At 72.9% G+C, this 12,714-nt stretch overlaps 2 protein-coding genes across 5 annotated transcripts; one reads left to right on the top strand and one right to left on the bottom strand.

The window, feature by feature from the left end:
• The first annotated feature begins 62 nt into the window (after positions 1-62).
• Positions 63-3,617, top strand: TMBIM6 (transmembrane BAX inhibitor motif containing 6). Of its 2 annotated transcripts, none has more exons than XM_074564998.1 (10): positions 63-189; positions 1,926-2,029; positions 2,117-2,225; positions 2,333-2,453; positions 2,575-2,623; positions 2,699-2,796; positions 2,903-2,982; positions 3,111-3,211; positions 3,289-3,361; positions 3,475-3,617. In XM_074564998.1, exons 2-10 carry the CDS (start codon positions 1,974-1,976, stop codon positions 3,496-3,498), a joined length of 711 nt encoding a protein of 236 aa, XP_074421099.1. In that variant the 5' UTR covers positions 63-189; positions 1,926-1,973; the 3' UTR covers positions 3,499-3,617. The 2 variants fall into 2 exon arrangements, with proteins under 2 accessions (XP_074421099.1, XP_074421098.1); XM_074564997.1 differs by having other exon boundaries at positions 85-189; positions 1,883-2,029.
• Positions 3,618-4,195: 578 nt separating this feature from the next.
• NCKAP5L (NCK associated protein 5 like) lies at positions 4,196-12,642 on the bottom strand. 3 transcript variants are annotated; one of them, XM_074564994.1, is made up of 13 exons: positions 12,527-12,642; positions 9,612-9,653; positions 9,399-9,506; positions 8,805-8,873; positions 8,651-8,689; positions 8,424-8,543; positions 8,217-8,330; positions 5,973-7,717; positions 5,750-5,903; positions 5,558-5,636; positions 5,119-5,412; positions 4,805-4,956; positions 4,196-4,665 (listed from the first exon to the last, which is right to left on the bottom strand). In XM_074564994.1, exons 3-13 carry the CDS (start codon positions 9,498-9,500, stop codon positions 4,429-4,431), a joined length of 3,105 nt encoding a protein of 1,034 aa, XP_074421095.1. In that variant the 5' UTR covers positions 9,501-9,506; positions 9,612-9,653; positions 12,527-12,642; the 3' UTR covers positions 4,196-4,428. The 3 variants fall into 3 exon arrangements, with proteins under 3 accessions (XP_074421095.1, XP_074421094.1, XP_074421096.1); XM_074564993.1 differs by lacking the exon at positions 12,527-12,642 and adding an exon at positions 10,106-10,187; XM_074564995.1 differs by lacking the exon at positions 9,612-9,653 and having other exon boundaries at positions 12,527-12,616.
• Between the last annotated feature and the right edge of the window lie 72 nt (positions 12,643-12,714).

The following is a 12,714-nucleotide window of genomic DNA, read 5'->3' as shown; positions in this document are numbered from 1 at the left end:
CGCGCTTCTGTGCGGGGGAGGGAGCGCCTGGCCAACCCCGCCCCACCCCGCCCCGCCCGAGTGACGGTGACGGGCCAATAGAACGAGGATGAGGGCGGGCCTCCGCGGCGCGCCGGCCAATGAGGAACGGGGGGCGTGGCGCAGTGGGGACCGTCGGCGGCCTGGTACGGACGGCGGAGCGCCGCGCAGGTGAGGGGCGGGGGGCGCGGCGGCGGGGGGGGCCCGGCCGCGGGGGGCCCCGCCGCACCCCGGGCCCTCGCGGCGGCTGCGGGGCCCGGGCAGCCCCCACCGCCGCAGCAGGCCTCGCCCCGGGGGGGCCCGGTCGGTTCCTGCCCCCCCACCAGGCCTCACCCCGGGGGGGGCCCGATCGGTTCCTGCCCCCTCACCAGGCCTTACCCCGGGGGAGCTCGGTCAGTTCCTGCCCCGCAACGAGGCCTTACCCGGGGGGGCCCTGTCGGCTCTTGCCCCCCCCACCAGGCCTCACCCCCAGGGGCCCGGTCAGTTCCAGTCCCCCACCAGGCTTCACCCCAGGGGGCCCGATCGGTTCCTGCCCCCCCACCAGGCCTCACCCCGGGGTGGGGGGACAGGACCTGCTCCCCACCAGGCCTCGCTGGGGGGGCTGGTACACGCGGGTCCGGCCCGCCGTGGGAGCTCCGTCTGGTTGCGGGGGGCTGCAGCCGGGTGGGAGCCGGGGGGTGGCCCTTTGGAGGTGCCCGCAGGGGAAGGGGCGGTCGCTGGCGGCCCCGGAGCAGCGCCAGGGCTGGGGCTGGGTGCAGGCGCCAGTGGGTAAAGGTCGCCCAGCAGCGACGGTTCCAGTTACCCGTTGACCCTCGGGCCACCAGCCGGGGACGTCACAAGCGAAACCGAAAGGGCTCCAGCCCCTTCTCAGTCCCTTGTGCTGGGTGAGGGGCTTCTGTCCTGGCTCCCTGGCCCTGGTGAGGGGCACCCGGGTCCCACTCTCATCCCAGAGCCAGGACCCACCCGCTGTCCCCGTGGGGAGGACAGGCCCTGCCTGACGAAACTTGCTGTCACCGCCACCCGCCGTGCCAGGAGGAGGCTGTCACACACCTCCGCAGCTTCCACACCCCGCGCAGAGCCAGCTTCCCCATGGCCTTGCGCAACCCCCAGCGAGGCTGTGGGGCAGCAACTTCCACTTCTGCCCCACCGTGAGCCATGGGGCCAAACCAGGAGGTCCCCATTGGCACCAGCCCAGTGACCATCAATCTCTTGCTGTCCCCGTGCTGGGGCGAAACTATTGTGGCCCTGGAGAGGGGCAGTGGGTGCAGGGGTCTGTGCCGGTGTGGCAGGAGGAGACCCCGGGCCCTCCCCTCCGCCAGGGCGGCTGGTTGACAGCCCCACGGCCTGTGGCCCCTCGGGCACCATCTGCCCCAGCCTGGTGCCCCTCTGCCCCTCAGGGACAGGCAGCTTGTGCCACTTGCTGGGCTGGTTGGGCTCCCGCGGGTGCCAGGGCAAACAGCACCGGCTGAGCAGGCCGGACCAGGGGCTGGCAGAGGGGCCAGAGCAAGAAGGGGCCAGGAGGAGGAGGAGGAGGAGGAGGAGGCCCCGCAGGGAGCTTGGCGCTGCCGGGGCCTCCTCTGGGGACGTCATTACGGGCACTAATAGTAGCCTGGCACAAAGACGCTTTCCAGCTGCCAGCAGCGCTCCCACGGGGTCGGGGCCTCCCCAGGGGCAGCCCCCGGTCTCGCAACAGCCCGCAACACTTGCACCAGCTGGGCAAGGAGGGCTCCGCAGGCCCGGCCAGCGCAGAGCGCAGCAGAAACCAAGCAGCTCGCAGCTCCTGTCGCTCGCTCCGCGTGGGACAAGCAGGTCCTTGGCTCCTGCTGAGCTCCTGCACCGTGTGACAGGAGCTTTGGGGGCTCAGGAGGGCTCCAGCGTCCCCCCCGGCTCCCTCTCTCCTCTTGCAGCTTGAGCCTCTGCGAAGTGGCCGGTGGGCTCACTCCTAGCCCGGCACCATGAACGTCTTTGACCGAAACATCAACTTTGACGCCCTCTTCAAGTTCTCCCACATGTGAGTAACACCTTGGAGAGGCCGGGCTCGAGTCAGGGGGCTCATGGGGGGCCGTGCCAGGCCTCACTACCCCCTCTTTGCCTGCAGCTCGGCTTCCACCCAGGAACACCTGAAGAGGGTCTACGCCAGCTTCGCGCTCTGCATGTTTGTGGCGGCCGCGGGGGCCTACATCAATGTGGTGACCCACCTCTTCCAGGTGAGGAGCCTTTGGGGTGTTGCGGGTGGCCCCCCCTCCTTGCATGCCCCTGCCCGCGCCACCCTGGCGAGGCCATGCCAGGCCCCCACCTGCCTCTCGCTCCACAGTTCAGCCTCCTGACCGGTCTGGGCGCCCTGGGGCTGATGGTCTGGCTGACGGCCACCCCGCACAGCCGGGAGACGGAGCAGAAGAGGCTGGGGATGCTGGCCGGCTTCGCCTTCCTGATGGGTAGGTGGGCACCAGGGACCCTCCCGCCTTCTGCAGGGTCCCAAGCCCCGGGGAGGCGGGGGACAAGGGCCCCAACACGGCTCTGAAATGGCTCCGGTGACACCCTGCTCTGTCCTTCCAGGCACCAACCTGGGTCCCCTCCTGGAAATATGCATCTCCATCAACCCCAGGTAGAAGCGTTCCCCCACCCAGCTGCCCCCCGACCCCCTCCCCGGGCCCCATTCACCCCCTCTCCTCTCTCCCAGCATCATCCCCACCGCCTTCCTCGGCACCGCCACCATCTTCGCCTGCTTCTCCCTGAGCGCCCTGTACGCCCGGCGCCGCAGCTTCCTCTACCTGGGAGGTGAGGGGGGCTCAGGGGGGATCCACGGGGGGCTGGGGGCTCCCTGCACGGGGCGGGGGGCTCCCCACGGCGCAGCCAGGCCTCACTCCCTACCCTCTCCCTGCAGGTTTCCTGCTCTCCGGCCTCACCTTGATGCTTCTCTCTTCTGTGGTTAACACCTTCGTGGGATCCACTTGGCTCTTCACAGTGAGTCCCCTCCTGTCTGCCGGGACCCCACGGAGGACGGACGGACGGAGGGACGGACAGACATGGGCTCACGCTGGTGACGCCAACGTGGGGCCGTCCCCATCTAACGTCCCCTCTCCCTCCTGCAGGCCAACCTCTACCTGGGGCTGATGATCATGTGCGGCTTCGTGCTCTTCGACACACAGCTCATCATCGAGAAGGCGGAGAGCGGGGACAAGGATTACATCTGGTGGGTGCTGGGGACATGGGGCTGGCAGGGGGCACACGGGCCAGGCCCCCCCTGAGCGCACGCCTCCCTCCCCGCAGGCACTGCATCGATCTCTTCCTCGACTTCGCTAACATCTTCCGGAAGCTCCTGATGATCCTGGGCATGACCGAGGTGGGTGACGGTCCCGCAGGCATGGCCTGGAGCGGGGGGACAAACCTGCCCCTCGGCAGGGGTAGGACGGGGGCCACGGCCCCCACAGTGACCGGCCGCCTCTCCTCTTGCAGAACAAGAAGAAGGAGAAGAAGTGAAGCGGCTCCAGGCCGAGGTGGAGCTGTCCCTGTCCCGTCCCCGTCCCCAGCCTGTCCCCGTCCCTTCTCTGATTCATTAAAGGGGTTGCGCTTTGCTGCGGATGAAAAGCAGCCCAGAAGCTTTCGCACCTTGTGGGTTTTTCTTTCATTTAGGTTTTTTTTGTTTGTTCGTTTTTGATTAGAAAGCGGCCGATTTGCAGATGCTGCTGGAGTTCGGCTCCCCCACCCTCCCCGGCCCCGCTCACCCTGAGCCCGCGTCCCTCAGCCTTGTCGCCGACACCTGAGCTTTCCACGGAGGTTTCTCCCCGGCTGCAGCCTTGCGCAGGGAGCCGGGGCGATTTTCCCCCACCTGGGCAGCCCCGAGCCCCCCCCATGCCAGCCTGGGACCAGGGGGGGATAGGGGGTGGGGATGGCGGTGGGCCCCCTCGAAGCCAAACTCAACGGTGCCAAGAAATACAGGCGGAAAAAGAAAACGATGGGTTGGGCGAAGGTGTCCAGCGGGGCCGGCACGGTTTGACTCCGAGCTTTCCCAATCCCGCCGACGCCTCTCTGTACACCGGGAAGATTCAATAAAACGCTCAGAATTGAACCTCTCGGCCCTCGCCCCCCCCCCCGACCCCTCCCCCGGCCATTCCCGTCCGTAGGATGCGGCCGATGCAGAGACGACAGCGGCTGCACAATAACGTATATAAATAAACCGGGGGAGGGCGGCTTTATTGAGTTAAAAACCCGGCGGCGGGGGCTGTACACTGCCATAGCACCATCGGAAAGAGCCGGGTGCGGGGAGGGGGCGGGGGGGCACGGCGCACGGGGACCCCCCCGCCCCAGGCAGCACCCCCGGATGGGGATTGGGGAAGCGGGGGGGCAGCGGGGCGGGGGGGGGGTGGAAGACGTGTGAGTGCGGCCCGGGGTGGGGGGGGACGGGGGGGCTCAGCCCTGGCTGCCGCAGGAGGAGAGGCTGTCGTAGAGGGAGTCACTGAGCGACTCGGAGTGCTCCAGCCCGGGGGGGCCGTGCCCCCCGTCCTGCGACCGGGCCTCCGTGCTGCCCTCGTCCCCCACGTCCGAGGCGCTGGGTGTCCGGCTGCTGCTGGCGCTCAGGGCGGGGGGCAGCGGCGGGGGGGCCTCCGGGGACGCCCCTCGACGCCCTGCAGGGCTGCACACGGGCGCCTGGGGAGGGACAGCGAGGTGAGGGGGCGGGGGGTAGTGCTCACTGTGCCCCCCCACTCTCTGCCCATGCCAATTACAGCCCAGGGCTGGGTCGTGGGGGGGGTCCCACAGCTCCCCCCTGTCCCTGGCACCCCCTTACCAGTGCGGGACGGTGCAGCCCCTCCAGCCCCCCGGGGGGGCAGAGGAAGGGGTCGGCGGCACCGCAGGCTTTGGCATTGGGGAAGGTCCAGTTCTTGCTCTGCTGGACGCGCCGCGGCTTCCCAGCATCATCCCCGGCATCTGCGGGGAAAACTGGGGGAGGGGGTGGGAGGGGGTCAATGCTACCTGCAGGACCCCCCCCCCGCCCCGCTTTGCCCCATGATCCCCGCCGGGTGCCAGCCCCTCCTTGCACCTCGCGCGGGTGCAGGCTGGCACCGTCGGCAGGGCCTGGCAGGAGCGCGGTGAGACACCCACCTTGGTGACTGGCACGATGGCCATGTGGGCCGGGGGGGGCCAGCGGGCGGCACACGGGGGTGCTCCGGTGTTTGCCAGCCACCAGCAGCTCCTCGGCGCTGGGCACCTCCCGCTCCAGCGTCCGGGCCTTGCGCGGCACTTTGGTGACGGCGGGCGGCCGCGCCAGCACGGCTCCGGGCAGCGCCTCTGGGCGGCCCCGCGGTTTGGGGGTGCTCTTGGCAGGAACCCCCCCGTAGTCGGGGGGCGGGAAGGTCCCAATGCCACTGTCCAGTGTCCGCGTCAGCGACCCGCAGGCTGTCGGGCAGAAGGGGAGGCGTCAGCGCTGGGGGGGCTGCCCCGGCGTCCCCCTCCCCGCCATATCTCCCCTCTCAGCATCCCCCCCTGCCCACGCGTCCCCCTCCCCACTGTATCCCCCCCCCCACCCTCAGCACCCCCTCACCGGCAAAGTGCTGCGACGTCCCCGACTCGGACAAGCTCTCGTCCGATGGCAGCTCATCCCGGAGCCCCACGTCGGGCACCTGCAGCAGGGGTGGGGGGAGGAGGGTGAGCGGCCACGGCGTGCCCCCCCACACAGGGCACGTGGCCGGCGGCGGTAATGGAGAGGGGAGGGGGGGGTGGGGGGGCTCCTCGCCTTGTCGGGGGGCTCCCGTAGGTGTCCCACGATGCCGTTGCGGGGTGGGCGGCAGAGTCGGGGGTCTTTGGCGTCGGGGGGGACCCGCCGGAGATCACACAGCTCCTGCTTGTGCTCCAGCCGGCTCTCGTAGGGCACGTCCTTCCCGTCCACCCTGGGGACGGGGATGTCTCAGGGCGGGCTGGAGGGGGCACCCCCCCACCCCCCCGCATCCCCCACTGACCTGTCGAGCAGCTGCTGCATGAAGGTCTCGGCCGTCACCTCCTGGTACATGACCGGGAGGGGACCGGGGCCGCGGGGGGGGCCGCGGGGGCGCCCCTTCTCCAGCGCCAGCCCCTGCAGGAAGGCGTGTTCCTCCCGCAGCGCCTTCCGCAGGTCCTCCGCCTTCTCCATCAGCTTCGAGATGTTGAGGCTCTCAGCTTCCAGCTTGCGGGCGGCCAACTTCACCTCCCGCCGCAGGGGAGCCGGCGTCCCGGCCCACTCTCGGCCCCGGCCGCCATCGCCGCGACGGCTCAGAGCTGGCAGTTTGCTGCGTCGTAGCCCGAACCAGCTGGCCAGGCCGCCAGCCGCCTTCCCCTTGGCTTCCCCGGCCGGTGCCCGCTCCTGCCCCTGCAGCCGCAGCACGTTCTCCTCGATGCCCTTCATCACCTTCTCCTCGATGGCCGAGTGCCCGGCGGCGCCCGGCGGCGGTGGCCCCGTGCCGGGGGGCTCGGTGGCCGGCGGGGCTTTGCGGGGGCCCCCCGTCGCCTTGGCGGGGGCCGGCTCCTCGCCCCGCGGCGTCCCGGCTTTGCTGGCACCCGCCTTGGTGGGCAGCTTGGTGGGGCTGCCGTGGGGGCTGCGGGGGGCTTTGGCGGGGGGGGCCAAGGGGGCCCGCGGGGGGGTCCTGCCGCCGGCGGGGCGCCCCTTGCCCCCCGCCTTGCCGGGCTCGCCCATGGAGCCGGAGGAGTAGCACCGGGCCAGGGGCTCCCCGCCGTGTGCTGGCTCGGGGTGCTTCAGGCTGCCCCCCAGCCCCCCCCGGGGAGGGGGCCGCGGCTCAGCCCCGTGACCTCGCTCGGGCCGCCCTGGGCCGGGGGGCTCGCGGCTCTCAGCCCCCCGCAGCTTGCCCAGGGCAGCCAGGCGCTCCTTGAAGGGCAGGTAGCCCGGCTCAGGGGGCTTCTTGCCGGGGCGGCGGGAGGGGGCCGAGCCCCCCATGCTACGACGGGTGCTGGGGGGGGAGGCAGCCGCCCGCTCCCCACCGCTCGGGGGTCCCGGTGGCCTGGGGGGCTGCTCGGCCGCCTCGTAGGTGCAGGGCAGGGGGAAGGCGGGGGGCTCGGAGGAGCCGGGCTCCGGGGGGGCGTCGGGGGAGGCGCGGCGGCTGAGCGCGGGCGAGGCCTCGGGGTTGCCGCCGCGGCAGGGGATCTTGGAGGCGCGGGCGAGCTGGGGGCTGAGGCGCAGCGCCCCGGCGGGGGGTGGCAGCTTGAGCACCTTGGGGGGCGAGGGCAGGGGGTTTGTCCCCCCCCGGGGCGAGAGTGGGGCGAATCCCCCCTCGGGGCTCTCCTCACCCGGAGCGTAGAGGCCCAGGAAAGCTGGGTGCTCGCTGTGCCACTGCCGGGGGGGTCCCCCGGGGGCTTCGCCATTGAGCCGGCAGCACCCCCCCTCGCCCCGCAGCAGCCGCTCGGCCAAGGCGCTGAGCAAGGCCCCCCGCGGCGGCGCAGCCTCCTCCGGCGAGGAGCAGGGGCTGCCCTCGGCCCCCCGCCACCCCCCAGCAGCCCCCAGCCCCCGCAGCGGGCAGGGGGGCCAGCCTGGGGCGGCACAGGGCTCCGGGGAGCCGGGGGAGGCTGGGGGGGGCCCCAGCAGCGGGTCCGTCTCCTCCAGCTTGCGCAGCACCTCCAGGATCTGGGCTTTTTTCTTGAAGAAGGGGGAGAGGGTGTCCAGGGGCGGGGCGCCGGGGCTGAGCCCGGGGCTGCCCGACGGCACCGAGGGGGAGACCTGCGGGGACCGCGCACCATCACCCCGCGGTCGCCCGGCACCGAGGCCCTGGGGTGGGGGGGCTGGGCGAGGGGGACGCCCTGGGGACGCTGTGGGTAGAGGGGGACAGGGAGAAGGACACAACGAGGTCAGGGACAGGGACACCGGGGACAAAGGGGTTTGGAGGCGGAGGGGATTCAGAGGGGTGGATGCCAGGAGCGCAGAGGAGGGGACACCACAGGCTCAGGGACGGGGACGCGGTGGGCAGCCAGGTTTGGAAAGGGCGATGCCGCAGGTGCGGGGATGGGGACGCCAAGGCAGCGGGGAAGGGGACAGAGGGGAGGACACCACGGGCCCGGGAAGCTGGGTCCTGCGGGCTTGGGGACACCACAGGCGTGGAAAAGACAACAGCACGACCTTGGTGAGGGGGACACCACAGCCTGGGGAGGGGGACGCCGGCACAGAGGGGCTCCGAGACACCAGAACCCACCTCCCCCCGCTCCGAGACGCCAGTACCCACCTCCGCGGGGGGGATGCAGAAGGCGGAGGGCAGCGGGGGGGGCGGCTGTTCAGCAGAGCCCAGCTGGGGGGTGGCCGGGGGGTCCGGGGGCACCGGCACCGGGTGCAGCGGCAACTGGAGAGGAGGGAGACGCCAGGTTAAGCTCTGGGGGGGGGCTCTGCCCCATGTGTGTGTGTGTGTGTCCCAACACCCTGCGCCCCCCCGCACCTGGGGCAGGGAGCCAGCCGAGAGCTGCAGCTTCTGCTGGAAGAGGTCGCTCAGCGCCTGGTTCTGGCGTTCGAGGTCGAAGACCCGTTTCTTCAGCTTGATGCACTCCTCGCGCAGGTCCTGGTTGGGGGGGGGGGGAGGTGTGGGAGCCGGAGGGGGGGTGTGTGTGTCAGGCGGGACCCCCCCCTCAGCCCCCCGCCGCCCCCTGACATCCCCCTGACACCCACCTTCTGGTTGAGCAGCGCCTGCACCACGTGGTTGGCGACCTGGAGAGCAGAGGGGGGGCCCTGGGTGGGGCGCGAGGGCACACGCAGCCCCGGGCCCCGGCACACGCGTGTGTCACCTGTGTCACCTGTGTCACCCCCCCCCTCCCCCTGGTACCTCGTCCAGGCAGCGCTCGTACGTCTCCCGCTGGTTCTCGTTGGCCTGGGCCAGGGCCAAGTTCTCTGCCTGGGGACAGAGCGGGGATGGGCTCAGGGGACCTGGTGGAGGACCCCGGGCACCTGGACACCCCCCCACGGCACCCAGGGGACCCTTCCTCTGCCTGGTGGCACCCCGGGCCACGTGTGGAGAGACGGGGCTGCCCCAGGAGCAGTGGCACACAAGGGCCATGGAAAACAGGAAAGTGCTGCCCCCTCTGTGGTGTCTGGGCCACTGGCTCCGTGACAACGGCCACAGCCACCTCAGCACTGGCTGCACGGTGGCAGTGGCCACCACTGCCCAAAGGTAATGGTCACATCTGCCCGGTGGCACCAGCCACAGCTGCACAGTGGCAGTGGCTGCACGGTGGCAGTGGCCATGACTGCACGGTGGCCATGGCTGCACGGTGGCCGTGGCCGCAGCTGCCCAAAGGCAATGGGCCGCAGCTGCCCGGTGGCCACAGCTGCCCTGGGGGCCCTAGTTTTTGGTGGCCGTGTCTGCCCAGTGGCACCAGCACCGCTGACCAGTGGTCCCAGCCGGTGGCCGCTCTCGTACCTCCAGCTCCCGCAGCCGCTGCAGGAGCTCATGGCTGGTCCCCGTCTCACCGAGCACCACGGGGCTCCCGTCTCCCGGTGCCTCGGCCACGCTCTCCGACATCGCGGCCTGCGGGAGGACGCGCATCAGGCCGGGGTCCCCGCTGTCCCCTGGCCGGTGTCCCCCCAGCCCGCAGCGCTGCCAGGCCCTGGGGCAGCCTGGTCCCCCCCTTACCTCGCTTGGGATGTCCCCAGCCCCGTCCCTCCGCGGTGTCACCTGCGGGGAAAAACGGGGCTGGGGAGGGGGACGGAGCCTCAGGGGAGCCGTGGGGCCGACCCCACCGGCACCGGCACCGGGAGCCACAGGGACCTCCCCCCCCGCAGCCCAGCCACCCCTGCCCCTTCCCGGGGGGTGCAGGGACCCTGGGACCGGCCCCTGGACACACCGCACCCCCGGCCCCGGGACCAGCACCGACCCCGGGTCCCCGAGACACACAGCGCCCCCGGGGCTGGCACCGGCGCTGGGACACCGGGATGCGCAGGACCCCGGGGTGCAGACGGCCCCCCCCCCGCGCCCCGGTGCCGCACACCCGGCTTCCCCCGGGCTCCCCCCGCCGCCGGGGCCGGTGCCTCCCCGCGCCGCTCGCCCCGGAGCAGGGGTCGGCCCCGAGCACCGGCCCCGGCCCGGGCCCCCCCCAAGCCGCGCCCCCGCCCCCGCCGCGCACTCACGCCCGGGGCTCCCGGCGGCGCCGGGGCCGGTCCCGGCGGCGGCGGCTCCATCCCGGCCCGGCCCGGCCGCGCTATTGTTGGGAGGCGGCGGCGGCCCGGCTCCGCCTTCCCGCCGCGGCCGGGGAGGAGCCGGGGCCGCCGCCGCCGCCGTCCCCAGTGCGCGGCTCCGCCAGCGCCAGCCCCGGGCTGGGAGCACCGGGGAGCCGGCACGGGGGCGGGGGGGGGCCGGGGCAGCGGGGACCCCCGGGAGAGGCGACACCGGGCATCCCGGGGGAGGAAGCATCGAGCATCACCGTGAGGCACCGGGCACCCCCGGGGGTACAGGGCACCCCAAGAAGGGGGACGCCCCCGGAGCACCCAGGACCCTTTGGAGAGGGACCCCCCAGAGCCTTCGGGGAGGCCCCGGGGTCTCCAGGCACGGAGCGGTGCCGTGGCCCCAGGCCGTGGCCTCCACCCTGCACCCCGCGAGCCGGGCAGGGGTTGGGGTTCACGTGGGGCCACGCGGTCCCGGCTCCCCCGGACCCCACGGCGGCGATGCCCCGTGTCCTGGTGAGGGGGGTCAGTGGGGCGGGGGGAGCTGCAGGGGACGACGGGAGGGTCTGGGGGTGCTGGAGGCAGCGAGGCCGGGAGGGAGGATGCTGGAAGCAGGCGAGGACGGGGCACGTGCAGGGCTCGCCACAGGCTTGTCCCCCACCGGGGAGCCCGCACGGCTGCCCCATGGGTGGGAGGGAGCGCTGGGGGCCACCCAACGGCCCCGGAGCAAACTCTGCCGCCTTCTCCCACCCAACGCAATGAGAGCGGCAAAATTAACCGGAGCGCTGGCACCCACAGCCCTGCTCGGCACAGGGGGAGGCCGGCCACAGAGAGGGGCTGTGGGACGCTCCCCACGTCCCCACCAAGCCCCCAGCTGCCCGTCCCCAACCCGAGGGGCTGCGTCACTCTGGTCACACATCCCGGGACCCCGCTGGCACCAGGCACAGCAGCACCGTGCACCCTCACTGGCGCACGCAGCCAGACCTCGCACGTGCTGTCCCTGTCCCCTCGCAGCCCGCAGGGCCAGCAGCAGAGCCAGGGGGGTTCCCGGGGTGGCCAGTGGTGGCCCGTGGGTGTGTGGGCCCCCCTGGCGCTGCCCCAGTGCAGGAAGTGGCCCCGGGGCCGGTGGCTCCAGCTGCGTCACGGGGGGAAGTGAGGCTCCGTCTAGAGGGGAAGAGCGGCCCGCAGCCCCCCCAGGCCCCGCCGGCGGGGGACGGACGGGGGGGCCCCCAACAGATGGACCGTGCGACCGTCCCCTCCCCCAGCACAGGGCCCCGCAGGGGCAGCGCCAGGGTCCCTGAGGCGGGGGGGGATGCAGCTCCAGCAGGGCCGGGGGCACTCGCAGCCCATGTCCCCCTCCCTCTTCCCCCGGTTACTCGCACCCGCCAACCCCGGCACTGCAGGGACACGGCACATGCCCAAACCGCGCGGCTGTGGTCACGCCAGCGCGGCAGGGAATGGTCCCCTGCACCCGGGCCACGGTCCCACAGCACGGCCACGATGAGCTGGCCTCGGCCTGCCCCATGCCAGGGTCCCCACCCTGAGCCTGGGGACATGGGGTGACAGCCCCCAGTGTCCCCAACCCTGCTGGGCTGCAGGGTCTGGGCTGCTCTTGGGGCAGCCAGGACACACAGGGGACAGCCCAGGGACAGCAAGGATGCACTGGGGACAGCGGGGACACCCTGGGGACAGCCGGGATGCACTGGGGACAAGTGGGATGTGCTGGAGAAACAGCCTCGGGGGCAGCAGGGACACATCGAGGACAGCTGGGACTCACCAGGGACACGCCAGGGACAGTCAGGATGCAGTGGGGACACTGGGGACACACCAGGGACACGCTAGGATGCAGTGGGAACACTGGGGACAGCCAGGATGCAGCGGGGACAGCAGAGACACACAGGGGACAGGCGGGTGGGATGAAGGACAGTGGGGGACACACCGGGGACAGCCAGGACACGGCGGGGAGAGCCTGGGTGCACCAGGGGACAGTGGGGACACACCGGGGACAGGCGGGATGTGCTGGGGGCGCACGGGATGATCTGGGGACAACAGCCCGGGGACAGCGGGGACGTGCGTGTGTGGGGGGGACAGCAGGGATGCACTGGGGGGCACCGGGGACATGCCGGGAGCAGCCGGGAGGCACCGGGGACGTGGTGGGGGGACGATCCGCGGGGACACCCCGCGCCGCTTCCCCCGGGGCACCCTCGGTCCCGCCGCCCGGTGTCCTCCCCCCCGCGGCACGTTCTGGCGCCCGGCGGCAGCGGCGACCCCCCCCGGGCACCGCGGGGCTGCCGGTGCCCCCGAGCTGCGGCCCGACTCCCCCGGGGACCCCCGGCGCCGCCGCCGCCGCTCCCCGCCCCCCTCCCGCCGCGGCGGGGCCGGACTCACCGGGGGCTACGGCGGGGCGGCGGCGGCGGCGGCGCGGGGCGGCATGGCCGGGACCGGGGCTGGGGCCGGGACCGGGACCGGGGCTGGGGCCGGGGCTGGCCCGGCGGCGGCGGCGGTGATGTCATGGCTCCACCGGGCCGGCTCCGCCCTGCGCCCCCGCCGCCGCCAATCCGCGCCCGGGGGCGGTG

This window comes from Larus michahellis, chromosome 22 (genome assembly GCF_964199755.1).
Source record: "Larus michahellis chromosome 22, bLarMic1.1, whole genome shotgun sequence".
Classification (NCBI taxonomy): Eukaryota; Metazoa; Chordata; class Aves; order Charadriiformes; family Laridae; genus Larus; species Larus michahellis.
The sequence above is the reverse complement of the archived record's forward strand: the minus strand, read 5'-3'. Positions and strand labels throughout refer to the sequence as shown.